This window comes from Sorex araneus, chromosome 5 (genome assembly GCF_027595985.1).
Source record: "Sorex araneus isolate mSorAra2 chromosome 5, mSorAra2.pri, whole genome shotgun sequence".
Classification (NCBI taxonomy): domain Eukaryota; kingdom Metazoa; phylum Chordata; class Mammalia; order Eulipotyphla; family Soricidae; genus Sorex; species Sorex araneus.
Window position 1 is genome coordinate 143,631,083 of NC_073306.1, and position 23,260 is coordinate 143,654,342.

The following is a 23,260-nucleotide window of genomic DNA, read 5'->3' on the forward strand; positions in this document are numbered from 1 at the left end:
CAGCCTGGGGTGCTTGACGGGCATCAGGAATCCTACTCAGGCCTTGCACATGCCAGCTTGGGCATTGCCAGCTGGGCTCTCCAGGCCTGTTAGCCTTCAGACATGCCCATCGGTAGATAAGGTGTGACCAACAGATGTGTCCACTGAGCCACCCAGCCCGACTTCCAGGCTGACTGCCCCAGGCCAGTCCTTGCTGCAGTCAACTTGGAGGAGTCCAATAATGGGAGGGGCAGGTGTCCGGGCAGGAGCCCCCGAGCAACGCCTTTCCTGGGCACCATAGTTCCCCTGCAGTCACCCACCAAAGCTGGGAGTGGACGTCTGTGCTAGAAATCCCTGTTGCTTTATTAAGTCAGGAATGAACATCGGTGCCACCAGAATGTGGGGACCACTGGACCTGCCCGCCACCCACTCACCCCAGAGAGCAAGTGGGGGCGGCGGGGCCCAGGCACCCAGGGGCTGCAGGTTGTCAGCCGACAGCCACCAGGAGGAGGCAGCTTCTTCCACAACCATCCAATACAAGGGCCGGGAGATGCTCAGGGAGCATCCTCAATTATTCTCAATCTGTTCAAGGTCCAGCTCCCCACGGTCCAGGGAGAAGACGCCCTCCACCCCAGTGCTGCCCCAATTCTCCAGGACCCCGCCTTCTGCACCCGCCAGTGCTCTCAAGGCCCAGGGGCTGCAGCCACAGGTGAGGCCAGTTGCCAGGCCGTGGGGGTCCCGCAGGGAGGACATGGCCGCCTTTGCCTGGGTGTCATCCTCGTCCTCGTCCTCATAGTCGAGGGAGCACAGGCTCTTGGAATTCTTCAAGGTCTGCAAGAGAATTGGTTGTCAGTCATGCCGCTGCCCAGGCTGCACCTCTGCTCTTGTGGCTGGGAGGGGCCCTCGTGGGAGACTGGCACTGTGCCCTTAAACTCCAAGACCCTCTCCCGGGCTGTCTCCAGGCACAAAGCAGATCAAGACTGGGGGTCTGAGCACCCACCAAGCTACTCTCAGTGTTCGGCAGCCATGGGCACGTGTCTGCATACTGCCACCAGGAAGAATGCAGGCACCTGAAGTCCCCCAGGCTAGACCAGGAGTTGTTAGAAGGGACCAGGGATGGGGGGGCAGGTGAAGTTGGAGAGGGGAAACGGAGCTTCAGAGCCCCTCGCTCAGCCTGCAAGGATCCATGTTACCAAACTTCCCAAACTGTATCCACGAGGGGAAAGCTCCAGTTGCATTGCCAATAACCCCAAACCTGCAAGAAGCTCCCTCTGCCCGGCTTCAACAAAACGGGCCCCACTCATAGGCCCCGGAGCCCCGCCCCCGCCAAGGCCCCACCCACCGGCCCAAGCCCCGCTCACTCGAGTCATTTTCAGAAAGTCCAAGGACGGGCGGGGCCCTCGCGCTTCCTCCTCACGCCTGCGTTTGCGGTGGCTCTGCCTCCCATTGAGCGCGCAGGGCTGCGAGCGGGAACGCAGCAGGCCCAGCCGACGGCCCAGTTCAGGGGTTGACGACGGGGTGCTGCTGGCTGAGGGCCGGGTGCCCGCGAGGTGTTCCTGTGACAGGGACAGGCGTCGCTGGGAAGACAGCGCCCAGGGCCCTGCAGATCGCCCGGCGGGGTCCCCTTCCATGCGGCCCCCATCCAGGAAGCTGCTGCTGGCGGAGGAGGGCCGGGGCGCAGGGCTCCCCTGCAGTGTGCTGCTCCCGCCGCTGTGGCAACGCCGCTTGGACACAGGGGTCCAGACTGTAGAGCCCCCGGGGCGCCACGGGGAGCGGCAGCGGGCGAGTTCGTCCGGCTCTGACAGGGAGCGGCAGTGACGCTTGGTGGGGGGTGCCAAGGGGGGGCCAGCGTGTTCCCTGAGGTCCGAGGCACTGACAGCACCCAGGCTAGGGCTGAGGGTGCAGGGGTACCTGGCAGTCTGCCCACCAGTGACCGTCCAGGGACGCTGACCTGCAGAGGAGACAGGCGTGTGAGGGCAGGTGCAGAGAAGCACCACAACCGAAGCTCTGAGAGGCCTCCTCCCGACACACTCCCTGCTCCACTCACCTCTGATCTCCGAAGGGAGCCAGTGGCCTCTGGTGCTCACAGTTCCGGCAGAGCACTGCAAGTGGACCGAGGAGGTTTGTGATGAGGGCGTAGTCACAACCCTGGGCACTGCACCAGCCCCACACATGGCACAACCCATGGGCACCTCGGCAAACAGCCAGCATCCACACCACACCCAAAGGCCCCACAGCGGGCAGCCAGCACCCGCCCTGCACACACAGGCACCGTCCACCTGGCACATGAAGCATAGGCCCACTTCCCAGCAAGGCCTGGAAGTCACCACTCAGGAGCGCCGTGTTTGCCGACTCAAAACCCAACCGGCCCGGCAGTGCAGGAGGGCAGAGAGCAAAGGCACAGGCAGCCCGGGAATGAGTAGTGCTCAGTGCCAGCCCCACCAATGCAAGGCTCCCAGTGCATTTTCTGCTGATCCACCTTCCTGTCCACAGGGTGTGCAAGGGGTGTGCAAAGTGGGATGCCAAAGGGGCTAAAGGCCAGAGCTGGGCCACCAACGGCGCCATTGTTAAGGAGGGGCACGGGACGTGCCGGAGCAGGCCTGCCTCCCCAGACGGTAGCCAGCAAGTGTGCACAGGGCACTGCGCTCTGGCTGCCTCGCCTTAGATGAGGGTACCTAAGGAGGGGCAGCCCACGGAGAGAAGGCCTCGTGAGTGTGCCCAGAGAACAGCGGTGAGGAGCCCTAGCACTGGCCGATCTGTGCCAGGGCAACCATGGCCAAAGGCTCAGAGGCCATCAGGAAGGAGTCAGAGGTAGCACTGGACCATGGCGCCCCCAGAGCTCACCCCCACAAGTCCCCAGTATGCCAGACACAAGGGCTGGTGGCTGCTAGGCTCAGGCGTGGGCATGGCTGGGGTGTCCCAAGGCCCTCGACCTGAACCTCCACAAAACACAGGTCACTGTCTCTGTGTGGGGACCGTGCAAAGGGCAGCACTGACCGTCCAGGCTCCTGCAGTCCTGCCCACACAGGGACACATTGGTGCCCCCAGAGTGGCCCATTAAGGACACCGCCACACAATAGCTCGCCCTAGCACCTCCTCGGTCAAGAGCCAGAGGACACAGAAGGGCTCCGTGCGAACAAGTGTGACAGGGGAACAGGGCTGAGGCACAGTGATACCTGCGTAGAGACACTTTCAGGATATGACAGCCCATGGCGACACTCCCACCCCAGGCAACTGCTCACCAGGCCAGCATCGCGGCCACTCCAGGCCAGGTCATCGAGACTCTGCTTCTGCAGCTTCTCAGTTATAAGCGTGACCATGGTCGGGGGCCCGTGCCCCCTGTCCACGCTGGGGGGGCTCTGGGGCTCCAGGACATGGGACCCTCAGGAGGCCCACACACTGCAAGGACCCTGTCGTGCAGATGAGCTGGCCATGGCCACCGCAGGCCTCCGGCGTGGAAAAACAGGCTTTCACAGTGCCTGCACTGCACCTACAGGGGCAACAAGAAGGAGCAGGTGAGGCCACAGGCAAAAAGAATCAGAGGGGGCCTCCGAGGCCACAGCAGTTACTTGCCCCTCCCCCGCCCCAACTGAATCTTAAAAGCCCAGGCACTGGGGAAGTGGCCAGACTCCGGGGGCACCTTTACACACCACCCAGATCAGGCACTGAACCCCGCTTTGGGGCCTCCAGGGACAGCCTCTTCCCTCCTGAGGGAAGTGGCAGGATGCGGACACCCATCCACATCAGTACCTGTTCCCCACACATCTGTCCTCCGGCCCTGCCCCTCACACACTGCCCCCCACACACTACCCCCACACACTGCCCCCACACACTGCTCCCCACACTGCCCCTCACACACTGCCCCCCCACACTACCCCTCACACACTGCCCCCACACACTACCCCTCACACACTACCCCCAAACACTGCCCCTCACACACTGCCCCTCACACTGCCCCCACACACCTGCCCCCACACACTGCCCCTCACACACCTGCCCCCACACACTGCCCCGACACACCTGCCCCTCACACACTGTCCCTCACACACTGCCCACACACACCTGCCCCTCACACACCTGCCCCCACACACCTGCCCCCCCACACTGCCCCTCACACACCTGCCCCCACACACTGCCCCCACACACCTGCCCCTCACACACCTGCCCCTCACACACCTGCCCCCACTCACTGCCCCTCATACACCTGCCCCCACACACTGCCCCTCACACACTGCCCCCACACACTGCCCCTCACACCTGCCCCCACACACTGCCCCTCACACACTGCCCCTCACACCTGCCCCTCACACACTGCCCCTCATACACCTGCCCCTCATACACCTGCCCCTCACACACCTGCCCCCACACACCTGCCCCCACACACTGCCCCTCACACACCTGCCCCAACACACCTGCCCCTCACACACCTGCCCCCACACACTGCCCCTCACACACTGCCCCTCACACACCTGCCCCTCACACACCTGCCCCCACACACTGCCCCTCACACCCCTCCCCCCACACACTGCCCCCACACACTGCCCCTCACACACCTGCCCCCACACACTGCCCCTCACACACCTGCCCCTCACACACTGCCCCCACACACTGCCCCTCACACACCTGCCCCCACACACTGCCCCTCACACACCTGCCCCTCACACACCTGCCCCCACACTGCCCCTCACACACCTGCCTCTCACACACCTGCCCCCACACACTGCCCCCACACACCTGCCCCTCACACACTGCCCCCACACACTGCCCCTCACACACCTGCCCCCACACACTGCCCCTCACACACTGCCCTCACACAAATGCCCCTCACACACCTGCCCCCACACACTGCCCCTCACACACCTGCCCCCACACACTGCCCCCACACACCTGCCCCTCACACACTGCCCCCACACACTGCCCCTCACACACTGCCCCCACACACTGTCCCTCACACACCTGCCCCTCACACACTGCCCCTCACACCTGCCCCCAGCCCTGCCTCACCCCTCACACACCTGCAGGCCCACTGCCTGGTCCCATCCACTCTCTCCCCTGGCACCAGGACACAGGCAGCCCTGCACAATCCTGGCATGTTCCTCTGGAAACAGGCCTGAGGGTGCTGGGGCAAGAGGCGCCCCAGTTGCACCAGGACCACGAGCCCACAGGCTCCAAGGCTCCTCACAGACCCGAGAAGAGCAGGTAGGTGAGCGTCTCTCCCCATGGACCAGCGCCCACGTCTTTGAGGTAGTGGGGGACACAGCATCTCCCAGTGCTCATGGAGGAAGGAGCTCAGGGACCCCTGGGCCCCGGGGCACACGCCCCCAGGCTTCCAAGTGAAACTGTGAGGGGCTCCTCTGGGGGTGCCGCACAAGAACCCCGACCCTGTGCCAGAGCACCAGAGCCGGGCAGCGCGGCCGCGGCGGCCAGACTCGCCGGGCACTGGGAGGGAAGGCGCAGACAGGAACGGGCCAGAGCGACAGAGCCCACAGGCGGACGCCCCTCCACTGCGAACCGGGGCTGGGGGCGGCAGAGCCCCGCGCCCTGCATCTGACCGGAAGCCGGGCAGAGGCGCTCCAACAAGCCTGGCACCACGGCGAGCGGCACCTCAGGGTGACGCCCTTCCACCCCCAGCGGGGCGCAGGACAGGTCCTAGACTGGTCCCCTGGGCCCTGGGTGCGAGGGGGCGCACATGCCCGGGCTGCCCCGGGCTCTCAGCCGCAAGTGGACCTCAGGGCAGTGTGGGGCCGTCAGTTCCCACGCAGCCGCCGCCGGGTCTCTCAGGGCCGGCACCCACCTCCTTCCGGAGCAGGAAGGCTGGGCAGCCACACCAAGTCCACTTCCGAGTGTCCTCAGACGCTTGCGATGCCGTTATGAGAAACGCCAGCAGCGCCCGAACAGCTGCGGAGTGCGGGGACCCTCCGGCTAAGGGGAACAGCTGCGGGGTGCGGGGCCCCTCCGGCTAGTGGGGACAGCGTCGGGGTGCGGGGCCCTGCGAGCGGGTACAGCTGTGGGGATGCGGGGCCCTGTGAGTGGGGACGGCGGGGGCGGGGCGCTGCGAGTGGGGACAGCGGGGGGACCCAGAGCCCAGGGCCGTCGGCAGCTGCAGAGATCCAGGCAGTCCCGGCACCTTCTCCGCCCTCGCTCCTGCGGCCACAGGACACTATTCCTTTCCGCCACCCAACCTGACCTGGCCCTTCCAGCTGGCCCGTGTCCACCCTCCAGCCCGCGGCCGTGCAGACCGGAGCGGAGTGGGGGGCCGGCATGACCGATGCCCCAGCGGGAGAGCGGCCAGTTTCTCGACAACGGGGATCTTGCGGGGACAGTGGGGCCCGCCCACGCCGGCCACTGCGGCTCGACTGAGGCGGGGGCGGAGGGCAGCGGCCAGCCCCGGGCCAAGCCCTAGAAAGTTGTGAAGGCTGCCCGGCGTGCGGCACGGGGAGCAGGTTGGCGCCCGCTCACCTTCGCGTCGCTCGGCTCCGTCCCGGCGGCCGCTCGCGCCCGGCCGCGCTCTCCGTCCCCGCCTCCGCGCTCCGGGGCGCCGCGGGCGGGGGACGCGCCGGGCCCGGCCGCCGTCCCGTGCCGAGCACGCCGGGCCCGGAACGCGAGCGCGGCCGGGAGGAGCGAGGGGCTGCGGCCGCACAGGCCGCACTGATCCCGCGGGGACGACGCGCCTCGGCGCCGGCGGAACAAAACCGCGGCCGCCGCCCCGCCCCCTCCGGCCGCGCTCATTGGCCGCCCGCGCGGCCGCCGCGCACCCTCGCCGCGCCGCGCGGGGCGGGGCCTCGGGTGGGCGGAGGCCGCGCCGCGCCGGGACCGAGGTCCTGTGGGCGTGGCCGAGTTCTGGGCGGAGCTTCCGAGGGCGGGGCCGCGTTGCGGGACTTGGGAGCGCTGAAGCGCCGCTCGCCCCGCCCCCGGGCCGAAGCCCCGCCCCGCGCGGTGCGTGCGCTGACGTGACGTGCGCGGCTCGGCTGCCAGGGCCCAGGGCGTTCATGTGCGCGGGGTGGGGTGGGAAGCAGGTGCGGAAGTGGATGCCGGGCGCGGGAGCGCGCCACCAGGCCTGCCAGCTGCTGGCTGCGGTTGCTGCCTGACTGCCCAGGCTCCAGCCCAGGCCAGGTGCAGGTGTACGACAGGTGTGCCCACCAGCTGGACTGTGTTGCTTCCGCCTAGCGCTTCCCAAGGAGACCCGGAACTTACATATGGGTGGTGAGAAGCGGTCCCCTGGTGTGTATACTCCAGGCCTGTGCACAGGAGTGGGGGCAGTGGGTGTCCAGCAGCTGCCCAGGTCAGCTGCTGGGAGCTTCTGATGCTGCCCCAGATGCAGGAATGGTTTCACAGGGCTGAGGGCCAGCGCTGCATGTATGCAGGAAGCCGAGGTTCAATCGCACATATGGGCCAGACGTCAAGTAGCACCTAAAGCACAGCTGGGTTGCCCCCCCAAAAAAGTAGCAGATGGCCACCAAACTCACTCAGCAGCATTAGGCTACAGGATTAGTCACCCAGTAGCCCTTTGTTCTGATGGTGCTAGGTCTGGAGATGGGCAACACAGACCCAGCCTCTCAGTCATGTGTGATTCCCACAGAACTCACCAGAGTAGGACACCAGATGATTTACACAGGTTTGACCAATGACCAATGGCTTCACTGAGCACAGCCAGGAACAACCCCTGAGCATCGATGGGTGTGGCCCAACTCCTACCCCAGGTAAATAATGTGGAGGGTAATGTCCTTGGCGTCTAAAAGTATTCCAATGTCCAAGCTTGGGCAGTGACTAGGTAGCTGTTTGCACAGTGGCATGACAGACCCCAGTGTCAGCCATGAAGATGGACTGAGGTGCCGGATGCACACTCACGCATACCTCTGGGATGTGTCCCCACTTCTGTGCTCCCAGACTGTTGGTGAGGCTCTTCAGCCCTTGCCAGGAAATAGCCAGACCTCTGGGCTGGACAGGCAAGAGGTATGGGCCTTAAAGAGGTACTTTCATCTTTATTGTTGCAATGTAATTCCATACAAAAGCAATAGAAACAAGTCTCAACAAGAAGTTTACAATTGCGCATCTGAACAGAAAAATCTGTACACATTATCATTTACAGCAACTTTACATGGTAGATTAACTGATTGTGAAAAATGCTTTAAGCCGACCTGTGTCTTCACTCCTGGAACACTGCAGGGAGCAGCCCCAATGCTATTTACAAGATCAAATTTAGACTGAAAATGAGCTAAAACCCATGAATTGCATAGTCCAATTTACCGCCTTTGCCTATCCACACTCCGGATAGGGAAAGACCAGCTGATGGTTGACAAAAGTCCTGGTGGAATTCTCAGCGAGATGTTGCAGGTACCAATTCTGAACACACGCAGTGAGGCCAGCTGAGGCCTGCTGGGCCTTGGGAGCACACTGCTCACCAGCCTCGGGGGTGGCCACAGAAGTTCAGGGGCAGGTTTCCCATGAGAAGAGTTCCATTTACAGCTAAGAACATGCAGATACACTCACTATACACAAAATCAACGCTTAAGAAAACAGGCAGGAATAAAGCCACCAGAACAGACAGACACAGCCAGGCCAGTCCTCCAGCCGGGACAGCACCTGCACCATGTGGCCTCCAGGGGTCACTGTTAGCTCATGGACGAAAGTTCTCTCACTGGCTCAGTCAAACAGGCCTCCAGGTCAAACTCATCCCCTGCCTGGCTGTCCACATGCCGCACTTTGGTGGGTGTGCCAGAGTCCATGTCCTAGAAGACACACGGGATTTGTCACACAAGAGCTTGGACACATGAGGATCTCACAGCTGACAACCATGAGCTGCGCTGCTGGACACTGGGGAGAGGTGGGAGTCAGACCCGGTGCCCTCGCCTGAGCACCCCACCCGTGGAGAATTGCACTCAAAGTGCAACTGCACTCAAAGAGCCTCTGCAGCCCCAGGCCACAATGGCCGCCACAGGTGAGTGACCCAGGACAGCCCCTCCTGTCCCCCAGGCCTCACCCAGACGGTGCAGCTGTAGGGGACAGAAGAGCCTAGGGCCAAAGGGGCTTAGGCAAGCTGACAGATGGGTGTTTCTAGCTGACTTTCAAGGCTTTTCCAACTGCTTGTTTTTTCAGCCACACCCAACAGTGCTCAGAGTCATTCCACCAGGGCTTGGGGGACTCTGGCCATGTGGAAGGCAAGCACCACCAGAAATACACAGAACCCCTCAGCAGCAGAGCTGGGGCACCCCTCTCAGTGGTACCTGGAGCAGGATGGCTGCGAGTACTGCAGGGAGGTGCTGAGCCAGCTGCCCCAACCCAGGGCAGGCGCTAGGGGTACACATAACTGTGTACCTTGCCTATGGGTGTGGGCCTGAGGGTCTGGGGCTTTTGTCCCGAGGCTGCCACACAGGGCCAGCTGTCATCAGCAGCATAGGCAGCACAAACGACCACCCAGGGCCGACCCCACTACACCACGTGGGCTAGACTCTTCAGCAGTGCGTCCTGAGCCAAGATTGAGTGCAGGCGAGAGCTCTCACCCACGCTGTGGGCCTGCCCACACCCCATCACCACAGCGTCAGAAGCAACACAGCGCCTACTACAGCTGCTAGGCCAAGCCAGACAGTATGGCAGGCGGGCAGTTGCCGTGCCAGTGGCTGATCGGAATTGTTCCCCAGCACCCCATATAGTCCTCTGATCCCAACAGGAGTAACCCTGAGTACTAGACCTGGCCCAAAAGCCAAAAAATCAAATGTAGAGCATTTAGTGTTTGGGACTGTTGTCCCTTCAGAAGCGTGATTGCTTTCAATTTACAAACATGACCGAGTCCTCTGGACCCTGTGGGAACACAGCAGGGGCTCAGTACCCTTGAAGGAGGCCGATCCCTAGTGTCATGGGGCAACTGTGCAGTCTGCGCCCTGGTCAGGAGTGAGAGCACCAGGGCACCAGGGACCCAGTGAGGAGACAGCTCGTGTGGAGAACGCCCAGGGTGAGGCTAAACCACGAGTGCGCCCTGCAGATAGGCATGTGCTGCCCTGGCCCTCCCCCCACAGATGTGTGCTGCCCCTGACCCCCCCCCCGAGACAGGCATGTGCCGCCCAACTCTGACAGGTGTGTGTTGCTCCTGACCTCTGGGTCCCCAGACCCCCACGAGCGCAGGGAAAGACACTTACAAAATTCTCCTGGGAGCTGAAGCTGCTGTCTGCCGACTCCATCTCCATCCCGCCCAGGTCTACTGGGTGTCTGAAAGGAACCAGACGGACCTGAGATCAGGGCCCACGTCACAAACCAGGACATGTAGGAGCCAAGGCCTTGGGGCATGAGGAGAACAGCACCCAGCCTGGCTCAGCCCATCTCTGTAAGCAGGAGCTCAGGGACATGGTGGGGCCCGAGTGCAGCCCCTGATGTCCAGGGACGGGTCTCACTTCCTACTCCAACAGGACATCAGCACCCCAGGCCAGGGGCAGGGTGGGAGGAGAGCTGGGGAAGGGTGAACAGCCTCGAGCAAAACTGCCCTTGGGGACCACAGTCACAGCACAGCGGGTAGAGAGGGCATTTGCCTTGCAAACGGCCAGCCTGGGTTCAACACTCAGCAGCCATAGGGTCCCCAAGCCCCACCAGCAGTGATCCCAGAGTGCAGAACCAGGGGAAAGCCCTGAGCACCAGTGAGGGTGGCCCTCAGAGAGACCATCAGGAGACCATCTCAGTCGGCTAGAGCGAGCGCCTGGGGCTCTGACAAGGAAACTATCTTCACCAGCTCTCCTTCCTCTGTATACACAAAGGCCATCTGCTGCAGGGCGCAGGAAGGCCATGTTCACGTACATGTCCTGCACCTCACAGCCCTCCTCTGCTGGAGGGTCCCAGAAGTGTAGCGCCACCTTCCAGAGTTTGATCTGCTGGTCCCAGGACCGCCGGCTGTACTTCTTGAATTTGTTGGGTGTCTTGGGGTGGACGCCAGGCTGCCGGAGGTGCCTGCAGGCGCGAGGGCGCAGGGTAACATGACGGTCACTGGCGGGTCCACCCAGACTCCACAGGCAATGCCACCACTGCCACGCCCCGAGGGAAGGAGCAGTCCACGCACCTGGGTACCTCCTTGATGTAGCGGTCATAGGCGATGGTGTTCTTGCCATAGTTGATCTGCTTCTGTCTTCTCATCAGGACACTCTCGTCCGTCTCCACATCAGCGGCCACCATGGACGTGGACTCCTTTGAATCAGAACTGTGGGAAGGAAACACATCAGAGCCAGCCAATATACTGTGACAACAAAGGTAGCAGGTTCCCCTCCCCACCCCAGCGACAGCACACACTCCCCCAGGAGTATACTGAGCACAAAGCACCATCAGTCACGAGAGTCCACTGGGGTGGCCACACTCACGGTCCTCACCTGCCCGATGAAGACTTCCTCTCTCTCCCCAAATCATTTATGAGCAGTTTTCTCTTGTATCTGGGGTTAAAAAAAAAAAATGTGAGTAGGTGAACAGTCAACACTTGGAGTGAGGAAAGCTAAATATGGCAGGGCCCGTGCTTAGAGACCCAAGGCCCAAGTGGACCAGGCACACATGCGGGAACCCCGCCCAGCAGCCCCCTGACCAGTGGTGAGTCTCCACACCCTGCAGCCCCGAAAGCAGCCCAGAAGTCAGAGCTCCCCTGGGCCAGAGCGATAGGACAGTAGGAAGGGCGCTTGGTCTGTTGACCAGGTTCCATCCCCAACACCCCTTATGAGCCCCAAATCAAGCACCGCCAGGAGCAATTCCTGAGTACAGAGCCAGGAGTAAGCCCTGAGCATCACAGGGTGTGGCCCCAGACAAAACAAGAACAAAAATGCTGGACCAACCAGTTCCTCCTGACCCCCAACACTGGACTTCTGTGTTCCTAGACCAGGGACTGACCAGGGGCCTGGCTGTGGGCACCAGTGCTCCCACCAGTGTCTGGGCAGTCACTTCCTCTCGCAGCCTAGGCTTGCAGGAGAGCACCTCAGAGCAGTCTGGGACAAGCCCCGGATGCCCTCTCCCTGCTCCCAGTGCTCCTCGCTCCTCCGGCCTGCAGACTCCAGACCATTTGTGACACTATCTGTGCAGCCCTGAGGCAGTAGCCCCATGGAAAGGCTTCCACAGCACAGCCCTGAGCAGAACCCGGGTAGCAGGGGTTGGGCATGGGGCACTCCAAGGCAACCTGCAGAACAGAGCCCAGGCCCAGCGGCCTCTCCCCTGCAGAGAGCACGCAGTCCCAGGCCCGTCCCCAAATAGCCCAGCACAGCTGAGGGCTGCAGGGGCAGGCCTGCCCCATACACTCCCAGTCACTTTCTCGTCCCACACGCTTGCATGAGCCCCAGAAAGTGCTTGCTTTTCATGTGTCTGACCCAGGTTAATCCCCAGCACCCCACCGGGTCCCTGGAGCCCCGGCAGGAATGACCTGAGTACAAAGTGAGAACTAAACCCCAAGCCTCGCCAGCTGTGGACCAAAACAAAACCAAAAACAACCCAAAGCCCCAGCTGGGCTGGACACCATGTCTACGGCAAAAGACCCAACGTGATACCTTGAACGAAGGCAAGCAAAGGGGAGCGACGGGGAGACAGTGGTCAGGACTGCAGTGCCCAAGGACCCTGCACATGCCCTGCTGGGGACAACTGCCAAGAGCTCTCAGCTCAGCGTCAGAACCCTCCCCGCAGGCATCAAACAGACTCAAGAGGCAGGAGAAGCACGACCCTACTCTGTCTGCCCACTCAGCCTGCCCGGGAACCCACATCTTTTGGTTCTGTTTTGGAGACCACACTCAGTGGTGCTCAAGGGACCCTATGGGTGCCAGAGCTCGAATCACATGGGACACATGCAAGGCAAGCACCCTCCCCACAGGGCCAGAACCCACATTTCTAACACACCCAGAGGCTGCCGTGGCTGTTAGTGCCGAGCAGGCCCCTGGGGCCCCACGAGGCCTAGCGCTGTACCTGGCGATCTCCTTGTTAACTCTGGTCCTCATCTCATCCTCTTCCACTGCACTGGCCCAATCAGTACACCTAGACCGGAGCTTAGGGCCTTCGGGGGTGGTAAAGCTGCAAGAAATTAAACGGCACGTTTGAGCCATGACTGGCTGGCACTCTTGGCTTCTGGCTCTGGTCTGGACTCCTGTCTGCAGCCCCTCTATGCAAGACCCTGACCCACCACACCGCACAGGAGGACCCCAGCACACTGTCCTTGGCTTGCTGCACTAGGAGCGTCAGCAAACACCCACACCCACACGCACACCCAGGCTCTGTCCTCTGGGCACCTCAGAGCACCAGCCTTGGGGCTGGAGCAATAGCACAGCGGGTAGGACGTTTGCCTTGCATGCGGCCGACCCGGGTTTGATTCCCAGCATCCCATATGGTCCCCTGAGCACTGCCAGGAGTAATTCCAGAGTGTAAAACCAGGAGTAACCCCTGTGCATCGCCAGGTGTGACACAAAAAGAAAAAAAAAGCACCAGCCTTGAAGCCAGAAGGACAGCAGTGAGGCCCGGAAGCAGCTACCGCCTGTCTGTCCCGGTAGACAGCTGCCCACCCCCCAACCCGTCTCAGAGACAGGCTGGTACACCACGTCCGAGTTCTCAGACAATGAAAGGACCTTGGAAAACACCTACCAGTCCCCAAGGACACCAAGCTCTGCGCTCACAGTGGAGGGATGTAGCAGTCCCGACCCCCAGGTGCCCCCTAAGAATCCCAGACCTCTACAGAAGGGGGTCTGACCGCCCCGGAAGCAGACATGCAGGGGGGGGGAAGGGGAGGGGCTGGCGGAATCAAAGACAGAGCAGAGAGCCCCAGGGCAACCAGACAGCTTCCCCCGCCCCCGCCACCCCACCGGCTGCCTAGCCCTGTGTGTCCCAGGGGCCCAGCCTCGAGGCCCGTCTGCAGAGACCCCACACTCAGCCAACCACGCAAGGACATCAGCGCTGCAACGTACGTGGCCAGTCCCACACGCCAGGGAAGCAGGCCATCTGCCCCGACTGCCCTCTTGTGCGGGGCAGGCTGCGTCCAAGGACCCGGAGCAGGCGCGGGGTGTAGCTGGCGCGCAGGGGGTAGCTGGCGTGCACGAGCCCCAGGGGCCAGGGCAGCAACCGAACCCCTGCAGGGAACCGGGGCCAGTCCTGGAGGGGCCCCGGCCGGGGGAAATGGGAGCACCGCAGAGAAGCCCCTCACGAGTCAGTCGGCAGGGAAGAGACCCCGGTGCCCCCGGCCCACCTGTCCGGCCTGCAGTCGTCCTCGTCGTCGTCGTGCGTCCTGCGGCGGCCGTCGGCCCTGCGCTTGCGGCCAAGGCTCCACCTAGTCGGGGGCTGCGGGCTGCGCGGAGGTGGCGGTAAGGGCGCGCCCGGCCCCGGCCCCGCACCCACCCGGCCGCCCCCCGGCCCCACCGCCCGACTCCCGGCCCCGCGCCCGGCCGACCCCCGGCCCCGCACCCAGCACCCGCCCGCCGCCCCCGACCCGCAAAACTCACCTGGCGCCGCGACCGCCGCGGTGGGGCGGGCTCCGCGCTCGACAGGCCATGGCGGGTCCCAGGCTGACAGGCCGCGCGCGCTCCGCCCCAACCGCCTTTATACGGCCGCGGCCCCGCCCCGGGCGCCGGGCGCGACCACTGCGCGGGGAAGCGCGGCCGGCAGCAGAACCGGCGCACAGCGGGGCGGGGGCGGGCCCGGGGAGGCGGCCCCCGCACGTGGACGCGCCCGGCGCGGGCTTTGCGGGCGCCCATTGGCCGCGCCTGCGCGGGCGGGGGCTGTTGGCGGGAGATTCGGGCGCGCGCGACGGACGGCGGCGGGGCTGGCCAACCCAGGGCGTGTCCCCGATTGGTCGGCGCGGAGGCGTGGCCTCCGATTGGCTCCGCTGGGAAAAGCGTACCTCTTACTGGTCCTGGCCCGGAGGGGGCGGTCCTCGCAGTGGCGGGAACCGAGAACCCGGAAGATCGGCAAGGGAGCAGGAATCGCTTCCCTTGCCCGCCAGGACGGACGGATCACCACCCCCCCTCCCCCCGCACCCTTCAACGCCCAACAGGTACCACCCTCTCACCCCCCACTCCCGCTCTGGAGGAAAAGAGACTCGGGAACAGAACAGCACCCCGGCCCATGTGGCTGAATTCTAATGAAACGTACCCAACCCGGGGTCCTGGGACCCTTCGAGGCGGGCCTGACCTGGAAGCGCCATGACCCTAGGGCCCCCATTGTACCCGCAACCCCTCCCTCCCAGGCTCCGGTCACCAGAAAATCAGGGAGCACCCTACTGGCACTTCTAGACTGGTTCAAGAAAAACAAGATACCCACTTGGGAGAAGAACGTTTAATTCAGGCTAAGGCTTTAATAAATATATCCAGCTCAGCAACAATAGATTTGCCTCTAGAAAAGGAAGGAGCAAATTTTCCAGGTGAAAATCATCCCAACAGAGGCTGGGTTCTCCACTGCAGAGCGCCCTGAGGACGCACAGCTGGCAGCTTTCCCAAATCCTTGGGATTTGATGCAGCCTTGGGTGAACCATGAGGTCCATCCAATCTGCTGAAGAGCCAGTTTAGGGGGCTTCACATGAAGCCCAACAACCACACATTCAGACTCTGCACAGGCCCCTCCCCCGCAGCAGGTCCCTAGGACTTGGGTGGTCACTGTGGCATCCCCTCTCCAACCATGGGAGCCACAGAAGGCACAGTGGGGGTTACAGGGGGCCAAGTACACGCTCTGGCTCTAGTAAAGCCAACCTGGCTGGGAAGTGGGGTGTCCGTGGACAGACACAGAGGGGCCCCCGGCAGGCCAGAGTGGAGCTCGCCCTTGAAGGCCCCCTCTGCAGCGGAGAGCATGATGGCAGCGCTCAACGTGTCACCCAGGGCAGGCCATAGCCCATGACGTAAGGCAGGTGTCGCTGGAGAGGGTGTGGGGAGGCCCGCGCCCTGGTCCCCACTGCATCTCTTCTGGCTAGCGCCCAGGGCCCTCAGGTTCAGCGTACTGCGCACACATCCAGGATGCAGAAGCGCGCCCGGCAGGTGGGGCAGGGCACTCGGGAGGCCAACCAGGTGTCGGGGCGCTGGGGGTCCTGGCGGCTGGCGAACCACTTGCCCATGCAGGTGAGGCACCACATGGGGCGGCAGTAGCACTGCTGGCACTCGCCCTCAGCTGCCTCCGCACACGTCTTCACCAGCTTCACAGCAGCACGCGCCTGCATGCAGCCAATGCAGGCCTCCAGCTCCTGAGGGCAGCCGCTGTCAGGGGAGCCCCAGCAGCTGCCCACCCCGCCCCACCGCACAGCAGGACCCCCACCTGGCTGCTGGGCACTGCATAGGCCGGATTGACCTCCACGAGGGAGGCGAAGGTCTCCAGGAAGAGGTCGCTCAGGCTCTGGCGGATGACCACGTTGGCAGCACTGCGAATGGGCGCCCGGAGCTTCTCACACAGCTCACCGTACTCTGCCGAGTTCAGCCTGCACCACGGAGCTATTGGACGCGCCCACCGACCAGGCCTCTGCCTGGCAAGGAACCAGGCCCTCCCACCCCACCCCAGCACCCAGAGACTGGACACGAGGGGCATGATGGGCCTGCACAGCTTCTGGGGTTCAAGACTGGGAGCTGGGGCAACCTTCTGTCCTGCCCCTTACCCACTCGTCCCCAGCACACGCCCTGTGTGGGAGAAGAGTGGCCATGCCCAGCTGAGCCCAGGCCATCCGCACACACCTACCGGATGTCGAAGGGCTGCACAGAGGGGCGGGCAGCAGCCACGCAGATGGTCAGGAGCTGCACGGGCAGGTTGGAGTCCGGCGACAGGTCATGCTGCTGTGACTGGGTCACGGTCAGCTGCACGTCCTGCTGCTGGGCCACGTGCACGTGATAGGTGGCCACTTTCATCACCCATGTATCTGTCACGATCACGCGCGCCCCCGGCGCCCCCGTGGCGAACTTATCGATGCGCCTGAACTCAGTGTTGATGGAGGCAGCCACCGCACGCCAGTCCGACTGCGGGAGCGCGTACAAGGCCAGTGTGCGGGCCAGTGGGTGGCGCGCCCAACGCTCCCGCGACCAGTAGAAGACCAGGGCCCAGGCCACCGTGGGCAGGGCCACCGCCAGCAGGAGAAAGAGGCTCCAGGCGTCTGGGGCGCGGCTGGGCCAGTAGAGAACCTTGTCCGTGGCGGCGAAACACATGCCCACGTAGTAGCCTGCAAGGGAGCGCGCGCTCGAGCCGAGCTACCCGAAGCCCGGGCCCTGAGAGCCACGGGGCGACTCCCGGGGCCCGTCTGTGCCCAGTCCCCCCACCTAGGATTCAGCTCGCCGGGGGCGAGAGGGAAGCCGCAGCCCCGTCTATGCAGGAGCCTCTCCCGACCTTTCAGCACTAGCTGAAAGGAGCCGCGGCCGCTTCCGGCCAGCGCGCCGCGCCGCCCTGGCCTGCCCATGCCCCCAGTGCCCACGGCCGCGCCGGCGCCTACCGAGCGGCAGCAGCGCGTGGCACAGCAACGTGGCGGCCGTGCGGCGCAGGTGGTAGGGCACGAAGGCCGCGTCCTCGCTGCCCAGCCAACCGGACAGCAGGTTCTGCACCGTGAGCCCGGCAGAGTGGAACTCGGTGGGCGTGAACACGAAACACACAGCGAACACCAGGTAAGCCAGCGTGAAGGTGACCTCGGGGCTGTCCATCGCGCTGACGCCGCCGCCAGGACACCGTCCGAGCGCGGGGTTCGGACCGCTGCCCCAGCTGCGGGCAAAAGGCCTAGCGTCCGTACGCTGTCGTCGCTCGGGGCACCCTGGGAAATAGAGTCCCGCGGGGCATCCTGGGAGATGGAGTCGCGCGGCCCTGGGAGGCGGAGTCCCGTGGGGCATCCTGGGAGTTGGAGTCGCGCGGCCCTGGAAGAGAAGTCCCGCGAGGCATCCTGGTAGGTGGCGTCACGCGGCCCTGGGAGTGGAGTCCCGCAGGGCATCCTGGGAGATGTAGTCACGCGGGGCACCCTGGGAGTAGAAGTCCCGCAAACCTGCGAGATGGACTCCCGTGGGGCGCCCCGGAAAATGGCGTCCCCGCAATGGCGAGGCTGCGGACGCCACCAGGTGCAGCTTCTCCCAGAGACCCGCCCAGGATGGCGGCGCACCTGGACCCACTTTACCGTGGGAAGGGGGACTACTAATTGGCGCGGCCTGGTGCGGTGGCCTCCCATTGGCCGCCGGTTCCCTTGAACCCGCCCGCCGCCGTCGCTGATTGGCGCGCGCGCGCTAACTGTCGGTATTTGAATCGGCGGCGGCAGGCGGCAGGCGGCTCGGCGCTAGCGGTCCGTTCTGCCCCGCCGGCAGGTAAGGTTTCAGGTTGTGGGCTCGTGAAACCGTGCCCCAGAGAGTCCCTCAGTCGGGCATCTCCGCCCCGGGGTCCCCCGGCCTGCGCGCCCCGCCCGGCGGCGCCCCGGCGGCCACGCGGCCTCTGCCCGGGGGCCCCGTTGCTCAGATTGAAAATCGGCCACCGGGGGAGGCGGGCCCCACCTGGGCCCGAGCACTGCCGGAAGAGCCCCGAGGCGTCGTATTGGCGGTGGCCCCTTCCCTCCGCCCCCCACCCCGCGGGGCTCGGCCGGCCTGCCGCCCTGGCCCTGGGGCCTTGGAGCAGGCCCGCGGCCCTCCCGGCCGGGCTGACCCGCCTCTCCGCAGGATGAGTGGGCAGCGGCTCTTCCACGACGAGAACGTCGGCACCCAGCAGAGCAGCAGCTGCGACTTCCCGTTTTCTCCCCCGGAAGCCTCTGGCCGCCCGTCGGTCCTCCGAGTCTCACAGAAGGAGAATGTGCACCCCAGGACCACAGCCCGGGCCGCGAAGGTGAACAGGATCATCGCTCCCGGGTCAAGCCCGGGCGGGGCAGCTGCCGCTCACACAGGCCTTCCTCCCTCCCCTGGCGCAGGTGACCTTCCAGACCCCTCAACGGGACCCCCAGACACGCAGGCTCCTGAGTCCCCGCTGCTCGGAGGCCTGCCTGGCCCTGAGCAGCACTGAGGGCCTTGAGAAGGTGGGGCTCGGGGCCCCGGCGCACAGGTGAGCCAGGGCTGCCCGACTGTAGGATGGCTGGACAGTCTCCGCGGGGGAGGGCTTCTGCACTCTGTCCCGGGGCTCACTCTGTTCCTTAAAAGCCAACAGTTCCTTGGGGAAGCAGAACCCGGCCCAGCTGAAAGCTCTCCGGACATGGCAGTGCCTTCAGGGGACATGAGCTCAGTCTCTGAAGCAGGGTCTGGCTGCAGTGGCTTTGCCTCTGCCCCCCTGGTGGATCCAGCACCCTCCAGCCCCTCTTTGAGCACAGCCGACATGGACAGCCCAGTGACAGCTCCGGGCCTTGCGGCCAGCAGCCCCAAGCCCAAGGCAGTCACGCCTTCTGCAGCACCCCAGCCCGAGCAGGAACTGGCCCCGGGGAGCAGACCCGTGAGGCTGGAGCTGGACTTCTCAGATAATACTGGAGCCCGCAAAAGGGCAGTATCCCCAAAGAGACTGGGGAGGAAACGCCAGGAGCAGCAGGAAGAGGCCCCTAAAGCCGAGGAAACAGCCGGGAGCCCCGCACCCCCACCCCTTGGAGCCTACAACCTGGACTGGGACAAGCTGGGTGACCCCAACTTTAACCCATTCATGGGGGGCAGCGTGCTCCCACCTGCAGACCCCCCCCAGAGCAGTCCAGATGGCCCCATGGTCCCTGAGAACTCACTTCCCAGCTTGTGAGTGCAGGGCAGGGCATTGCTTTAGTGTGCGCGCGTCCGCGTGCATGTGCTCTGTACACATGTGCTGCGTTTGTACTTGTGTGTGCACGCGTGCATGCACTATATGTGAGTGTGTGTGTGTGCGTGTGTGTGGAAGTGTGACATGTAAGGTTGCAGGCTCACCAATGTGGTCCTGCAGCTAGAAACCCTGGTCGGAGGAAGGGGTTGGCGGGCCAAGACAGGGATGTCAGCAGGGGGAGGGGGCCGTGGGCTCTGGGACAGCCTCAGATGGAGGCTCTCACAAGTGTCTCCAGGCAGGCGCTGGCAGCGATCGGGGATGGTGCCCCTGCCGTGGCACCCCCAGAACAGGCCTCAGGAGCTGAGATCCAGGTTAGGAGACCCCCCCACGCCCTAGGGTGCAGTCAGGCCGACACCAGGCCTGAGCTCAGGGGCTAACTCAGCCCCACTTCTCTTCCAGGGAGCAGCCCGGGGGGCTCCGGATGCCTCCACACCCCCAAGCTGTCAGGCCAGCGAGCCAGAGCCACCAGCCCTGCAGGGAGGACCAGCCTGGGACCCGAAGGAGGAGCTCTTCCGAGACCCAGCCGAGGGTGTGTGCACTCAGGGGCTGTAAGCAGTGGGGGACAGGAACTGGACCCCCCATCCCCGCCAGTGTGTCCACACGTCCCCCCATCCATTCCGCACACCCCCCATCCTGCCTTTATGTCCCCCTGTCCTGCCTACGCGGCCCCTCAACCCTGCCCGCGCGTCTCCCCATCTTGTCCGTGTGTCTCCTCCATCCACATCTGTGCCTCCACCTCCCTCCGTGTCATTCATGCCCCTCGGGTCCCTTTGCTCTTTCCTGGCCCCTTGTGCTTCTGCCGGGTACTCAGACACCTCCAAATCTTGTCACAGAGACCACCAGGTGTTTCCTGTCCCCACCCCACCCCCAGGGCTCCTTCTAGAACTCGGCCTGTGGCCCTCACCCCCATTTTCCATTTAGCGATGGATGGCCACCCCGGTGAGGGCAAGGGGCACCAGGTGGTGCTTGCTGGGGTGGGAGTGGGCGCTGGCCCCTGCTGAACCACGCGACTGGCCCCTCAGTCCTAGGCACGTGTGCAGAGGTGGACTACCTGGAACAGTTCGGGGCATCCTCGGTGAGTTCCCGCCTCCCCTGTCCAGAGAGGGGCCCATGGAGGGGTTGGGCAGGGAGCTCACTGATACCGCCCTGCAGTTCCAGGCCTCGACCCTGCGGAAGCAATCCCTGTACCTCAAGTTTGACCCACTACTGAAGGAGAGCCCCCAGAGACCCGCACCCCCTGGCCCCAGTGCCCAAGCCAGGTCAGCCTCCGCCCGCATGCGTGCGAGCATGTTCCTGCGCTTCAGTGGCCCTGGATGGGGTGGGAAGGCTAGACGCTGCTGCATGCTGCCCCCGCATGCTCCCAGCCCTGAGTGTGGGGGAGCGGCCCCAGGTCCCTCGGGGCCCTGACGGGTGGGAACAGTTACTCCAGGCCCAGGGTTCTCTCCCTGGCATGTCAAGAAACAAGATGGTGGGCTGGAGCGACTGCACAGTGGGTAGGGTGTTTGCCTTGCATGCAGCTGACCCAGATTCGATTCTTAGCATCCCATATGGTCCCCTGAGCACCACCAGGAGAATTCCTGAGTGCAAAAGCCAGGAGTAACCCCTGAGCATCACTGGGTGTCACCCCCAAAAAAAAAAGAGAGAAACAAGATGGCTCAGGGCTGCCTCGGGTGAGTGGGCATGACCCTGGTGGCCCTCCTGGCAGCTGTGCTCTGCTCTCAGTGCTCAGGAGACACCCCTGCCCGCCCCCACCTCCCAGAGCCCATCTAAGGCTGAACTGGTGGCGTTCGACTTGCTGAGAACCCCGGATGCACCCGTAAGTGCTGGCCTGGGGCCCTTGTGGGGTGCTTTTCAGACCCCTCTCAAGGACCTCCTTCCTGGGGCGAGTGGTACTGATGCCCACAGGCCTGTGCCCACAGGTGCCCGGGCTGCCGCCATGTGTGCCCTGCGGACCCATCGTGGACATGCTGCAGTACAGCCAAAAGGACTTGGATGCCGCAGTGAGGAGAAGCATGGGCTGGGGACACAGGGGCTGCCAGTGGTCGGCACCCACCCACATGTGTGTGCCCGCAGGTGGCGGCCGTCCAGAGGGAGAAGCAGGAGCTAAGTAGCCAGTGCCAGGAGCTGCGGGCGAAGCTCTCGGAGATGGGGTTTGTGCAGCGGCACGGGCAGGGACGGGAGGGCAGGGGGCAGGGGTGTGTGCAGCCCGGGGCAGCACAGGCAGCATGTGTGTCTCTGCAGGATAATCATGGACGAGTACGAGGCTATTGCCTGCCAGGCCGTGGGTGAGTGGCGGCAGCTGCAGCACCGGGGTGCGCCCAGGAATGGCCCCTCCCAGGCAGGCAGTGGGATGCCCCTCACCCCGGCACTTGCTCTTCTCTTCTCAAGAGGAGGCTGAGAAGCAGAAGGCGGACATGGAGAAGGTGCAACAAGAGAAGAAGCAGCTGGAGGCCGACCTGCGCTCCGTGGAGCAGTCCTTCTCCGAGCTCTTTAGGCGCTTCGAGAAACAGAAGGCGGCCATTGAGGGCTACCGCACGGTGAGGCTGCAGGGGTGGGGTGGGGTTTTCCAGTGCTACCTTCCAGGCTGGGCATCAACTAGCACCACGGGGTCCCCAAGCGCAAACGTGAGTGTGTGGCCACAAGTGACCCTCAGTAGCAAGTCCAGTCTGCCGCTCCCGGGAGCAGCAGCGCACACTCAGCTGCCGGGTCCTCTGCACCCGGGGCCCCGCAGTCCTGATGGAGCCCGCCCCTCCCAGAACGAGGAGTTACTGAAGAAGTGCATGGAGGACCACGTGTTGCGGCTGGAGCAGGAGAGCCAGCGCTACCAGGCGCTGAAGGCGCAGGCCGAGGAGAAGCTTCGGCTGTGAGTGCGGGATCCCCAGGGGGCGGGTGGACACCTACCGGCCACCCCAGCTCAGCTGCCCCTACCCCAGGGCCAACGAGGAGATCGCCGCCGTGAGCAGTAAGGCCCTCGCCGAGACCTTTGCCATCCAGGCCAGCCTGCGCAAGGAGCAGATGCGAGGGCAGTCACTGGAGAGGGTCGTGGAGCAGAAGGTGAGGGGGGGGTGCACTGGCAGAGGGTCCGGGGCCTGCAGGGCAGCTCTGAGACCGCATTCCCTCAGACCCGGGAGAACGAGGAGCTGAGCAGAATATGTGACGACCTCATTTCCAAGATGGAGAAGATCTGACGGTCGCCCACGGCAGCTCTGTCTTCTGGCCACTTCCTACATCTAACCCCACCTATGAAAGAGCTAATAAAGTTTGTGATGCAAAGGCTCCTGGGACTGGTTCTGGCTTTGCCAAGGCCTGAGGGGATGCTGTGTCTGTCTGTCAGTCTGGGGGAGCTTGAGGGCTGAGCTCACCGGTGCCAGGATGGCATCTGCCACCAGGGGGCACTGCTTGCCTCGGGCGGCCTGGCAGCGGGGGCTGGGGCTGGGATCTGAGGGACAGCTGTCTTCACAGCCCCTCTCTGCCCCCCTCAATCCTGCTGCTGCCCCCTACCGTCCTCCCTCTGCTCGCCCGCCTCACAGGAGAGCAGGAGGGCCACCAGCCGGTCCCCTTCTCAGTCTGAGGGGACGGCCGGGGCTTGTCCCCTGGGAGC

At 64.2% G+C, this 23,260-nt stretch overlaps 4 protein-coding genes across 8 annotated transcripts; 1 reads left to right on the top strand and 3 right to left on the bottom strand.

Moving 5' to 3' along the window:
* Positions 1-321: 321 nt before the first annotated feature.
* FAM53A (family with sequence similarity 53 member A) lies at positions 322-6,685 on the bottom strand. 3 transcript variants are annotated; one of them, XM_055138908.1, is made up of 6 exons: positions 6,439-6,685; positions 5,774-5,877; positions 3,222-3,469; positions 2,027-2,081; positions 1,341-1,930; positions 322-810 (listed from the first exon to the last, which is right to left on the bottom strand). In XM_055138908.1, exons 3-6 carry the CDS (start codon positions 3,297-3,299, stop codon positions 547-549), a joined length of 987 nt encoding a protein of 328 aa, XP_054994883.1. In that variant the 5' UTR covers positions 3,300-3,469; positions 5,774-5,877; positions 6,439-6,685; the 3' UTR covers positions 322-546. The 3 variants fall into 3 exon arrangements, with proteins under 3 accessions (XP_054994883.1, XP_054994882.1, XP_054994881.1); XM_055138907.1 differs by having other exon boundaries at positions 5,774-5,984; XM_055138906.1 differs by lacking the exon at positions 5,774-5,877.
* A 1,248-nt stretch (positions 6,686-7,933) lies between these two features.
* Positions 7,934-14,552, bottom strand: SLBP (stem-loop binding protein). 2 transcript variants are annotated; one of them, XM_055139012.1, is made up of 8 exons: positions 14,406-14,552; positions 14,153-14,251; positions 12,886-12,990; positions 11,325-11,384; positions 11,021-11,158; positions 10,773-10,911; positions 10,113-10,182; positions 7,934-8,708 (listed from the first exon to the last, which is right to left on the bottom strand). In XM_055139012.1, coding segments are annotated over exons 1-8 (663 nt in total). In that variant the 5' UTR covers positions 14,456-14,552; the 3' UTR covers positions 7,934-8,706. The 2 variants fall into 2 exon arrangements, with proteins under 2 accessions (XP_054994987.1, XP_054994986.1); XM_055139011.1 differs by having other exon boundaries at positions 10,762-10,911.
* Positions 14,553-15,222: 670 nt separating this feature from the next.
* TMEM129 (transmembrane protein 129, E3 ubiquitin ligase) lies at positions 15,223-17,691 on the bottom strand. 2 transcript variants are annotated; one of them, XM_055138929.1, is made up of 4 exons: positions 17,360-17,691; positions 16,618-17,092; positions 16,204-16,363; positions 15,223-16,102 (listed from the first exon to the last, which is right to left on the bottom strand). In XM_055138929.1, exons 1-4 carry the CDS (start codon positions 17,562-17,564, stop codon positions 15,884-15,886), a joined length of 1,059 nt encoding a protein of 352 aa, XP_054994904.1. In that variant the 5' UTR covers positions 17,565-17,691; the 3' UTR covers positions 15,223-15,883. The 2 variants fall into 2 exon arrangements, with proteins under 2 accessions (XP_054994904.1, XP_004617454.2); XM_004617397.2 differs by having other exon boundaries at positions 15,223-16,132; positions 17,360-17,690.
* Positions 17,692-17,895: 204 nt separating this feature from the next.
* TACC3 (transforming acidic coiled-coil containing protein 3) lies at positions 17,896-22,913 on the top strand. Its single transcript, XM_055139419.1, has 16 exons — positions 17,896-18,209; positions 18,555-18,717; positions 18,800-18,930; positions 19,026-19,598; positions 19,895-19,970; positions 20,059-20,188; positions 20,682-20,734; positions 20,812-20,918; positions 21,382-21,475; positions 21,579-21,659; positions 21,733-21,809; positions 21,901-21,944; positions 22,048-22,196; positions 22,416-22,522; positions 22,593-22,713; positions 22,782-22,913. The coding sequence occupies exons 2-16, from the start codon at positions 18,556-18,558 to the stop codon at positions 22,845-22,847; spliced, it is 1,971 nt and encodes a 656-aa protein (XP_054995394.1). The 5' UTR covers positions 17,896-18,209; position 18,555; the 3' UTR covers positions 22,848-22,913.
* Positions 22,914-23,260: the final 347 nt, after the last annotated feature.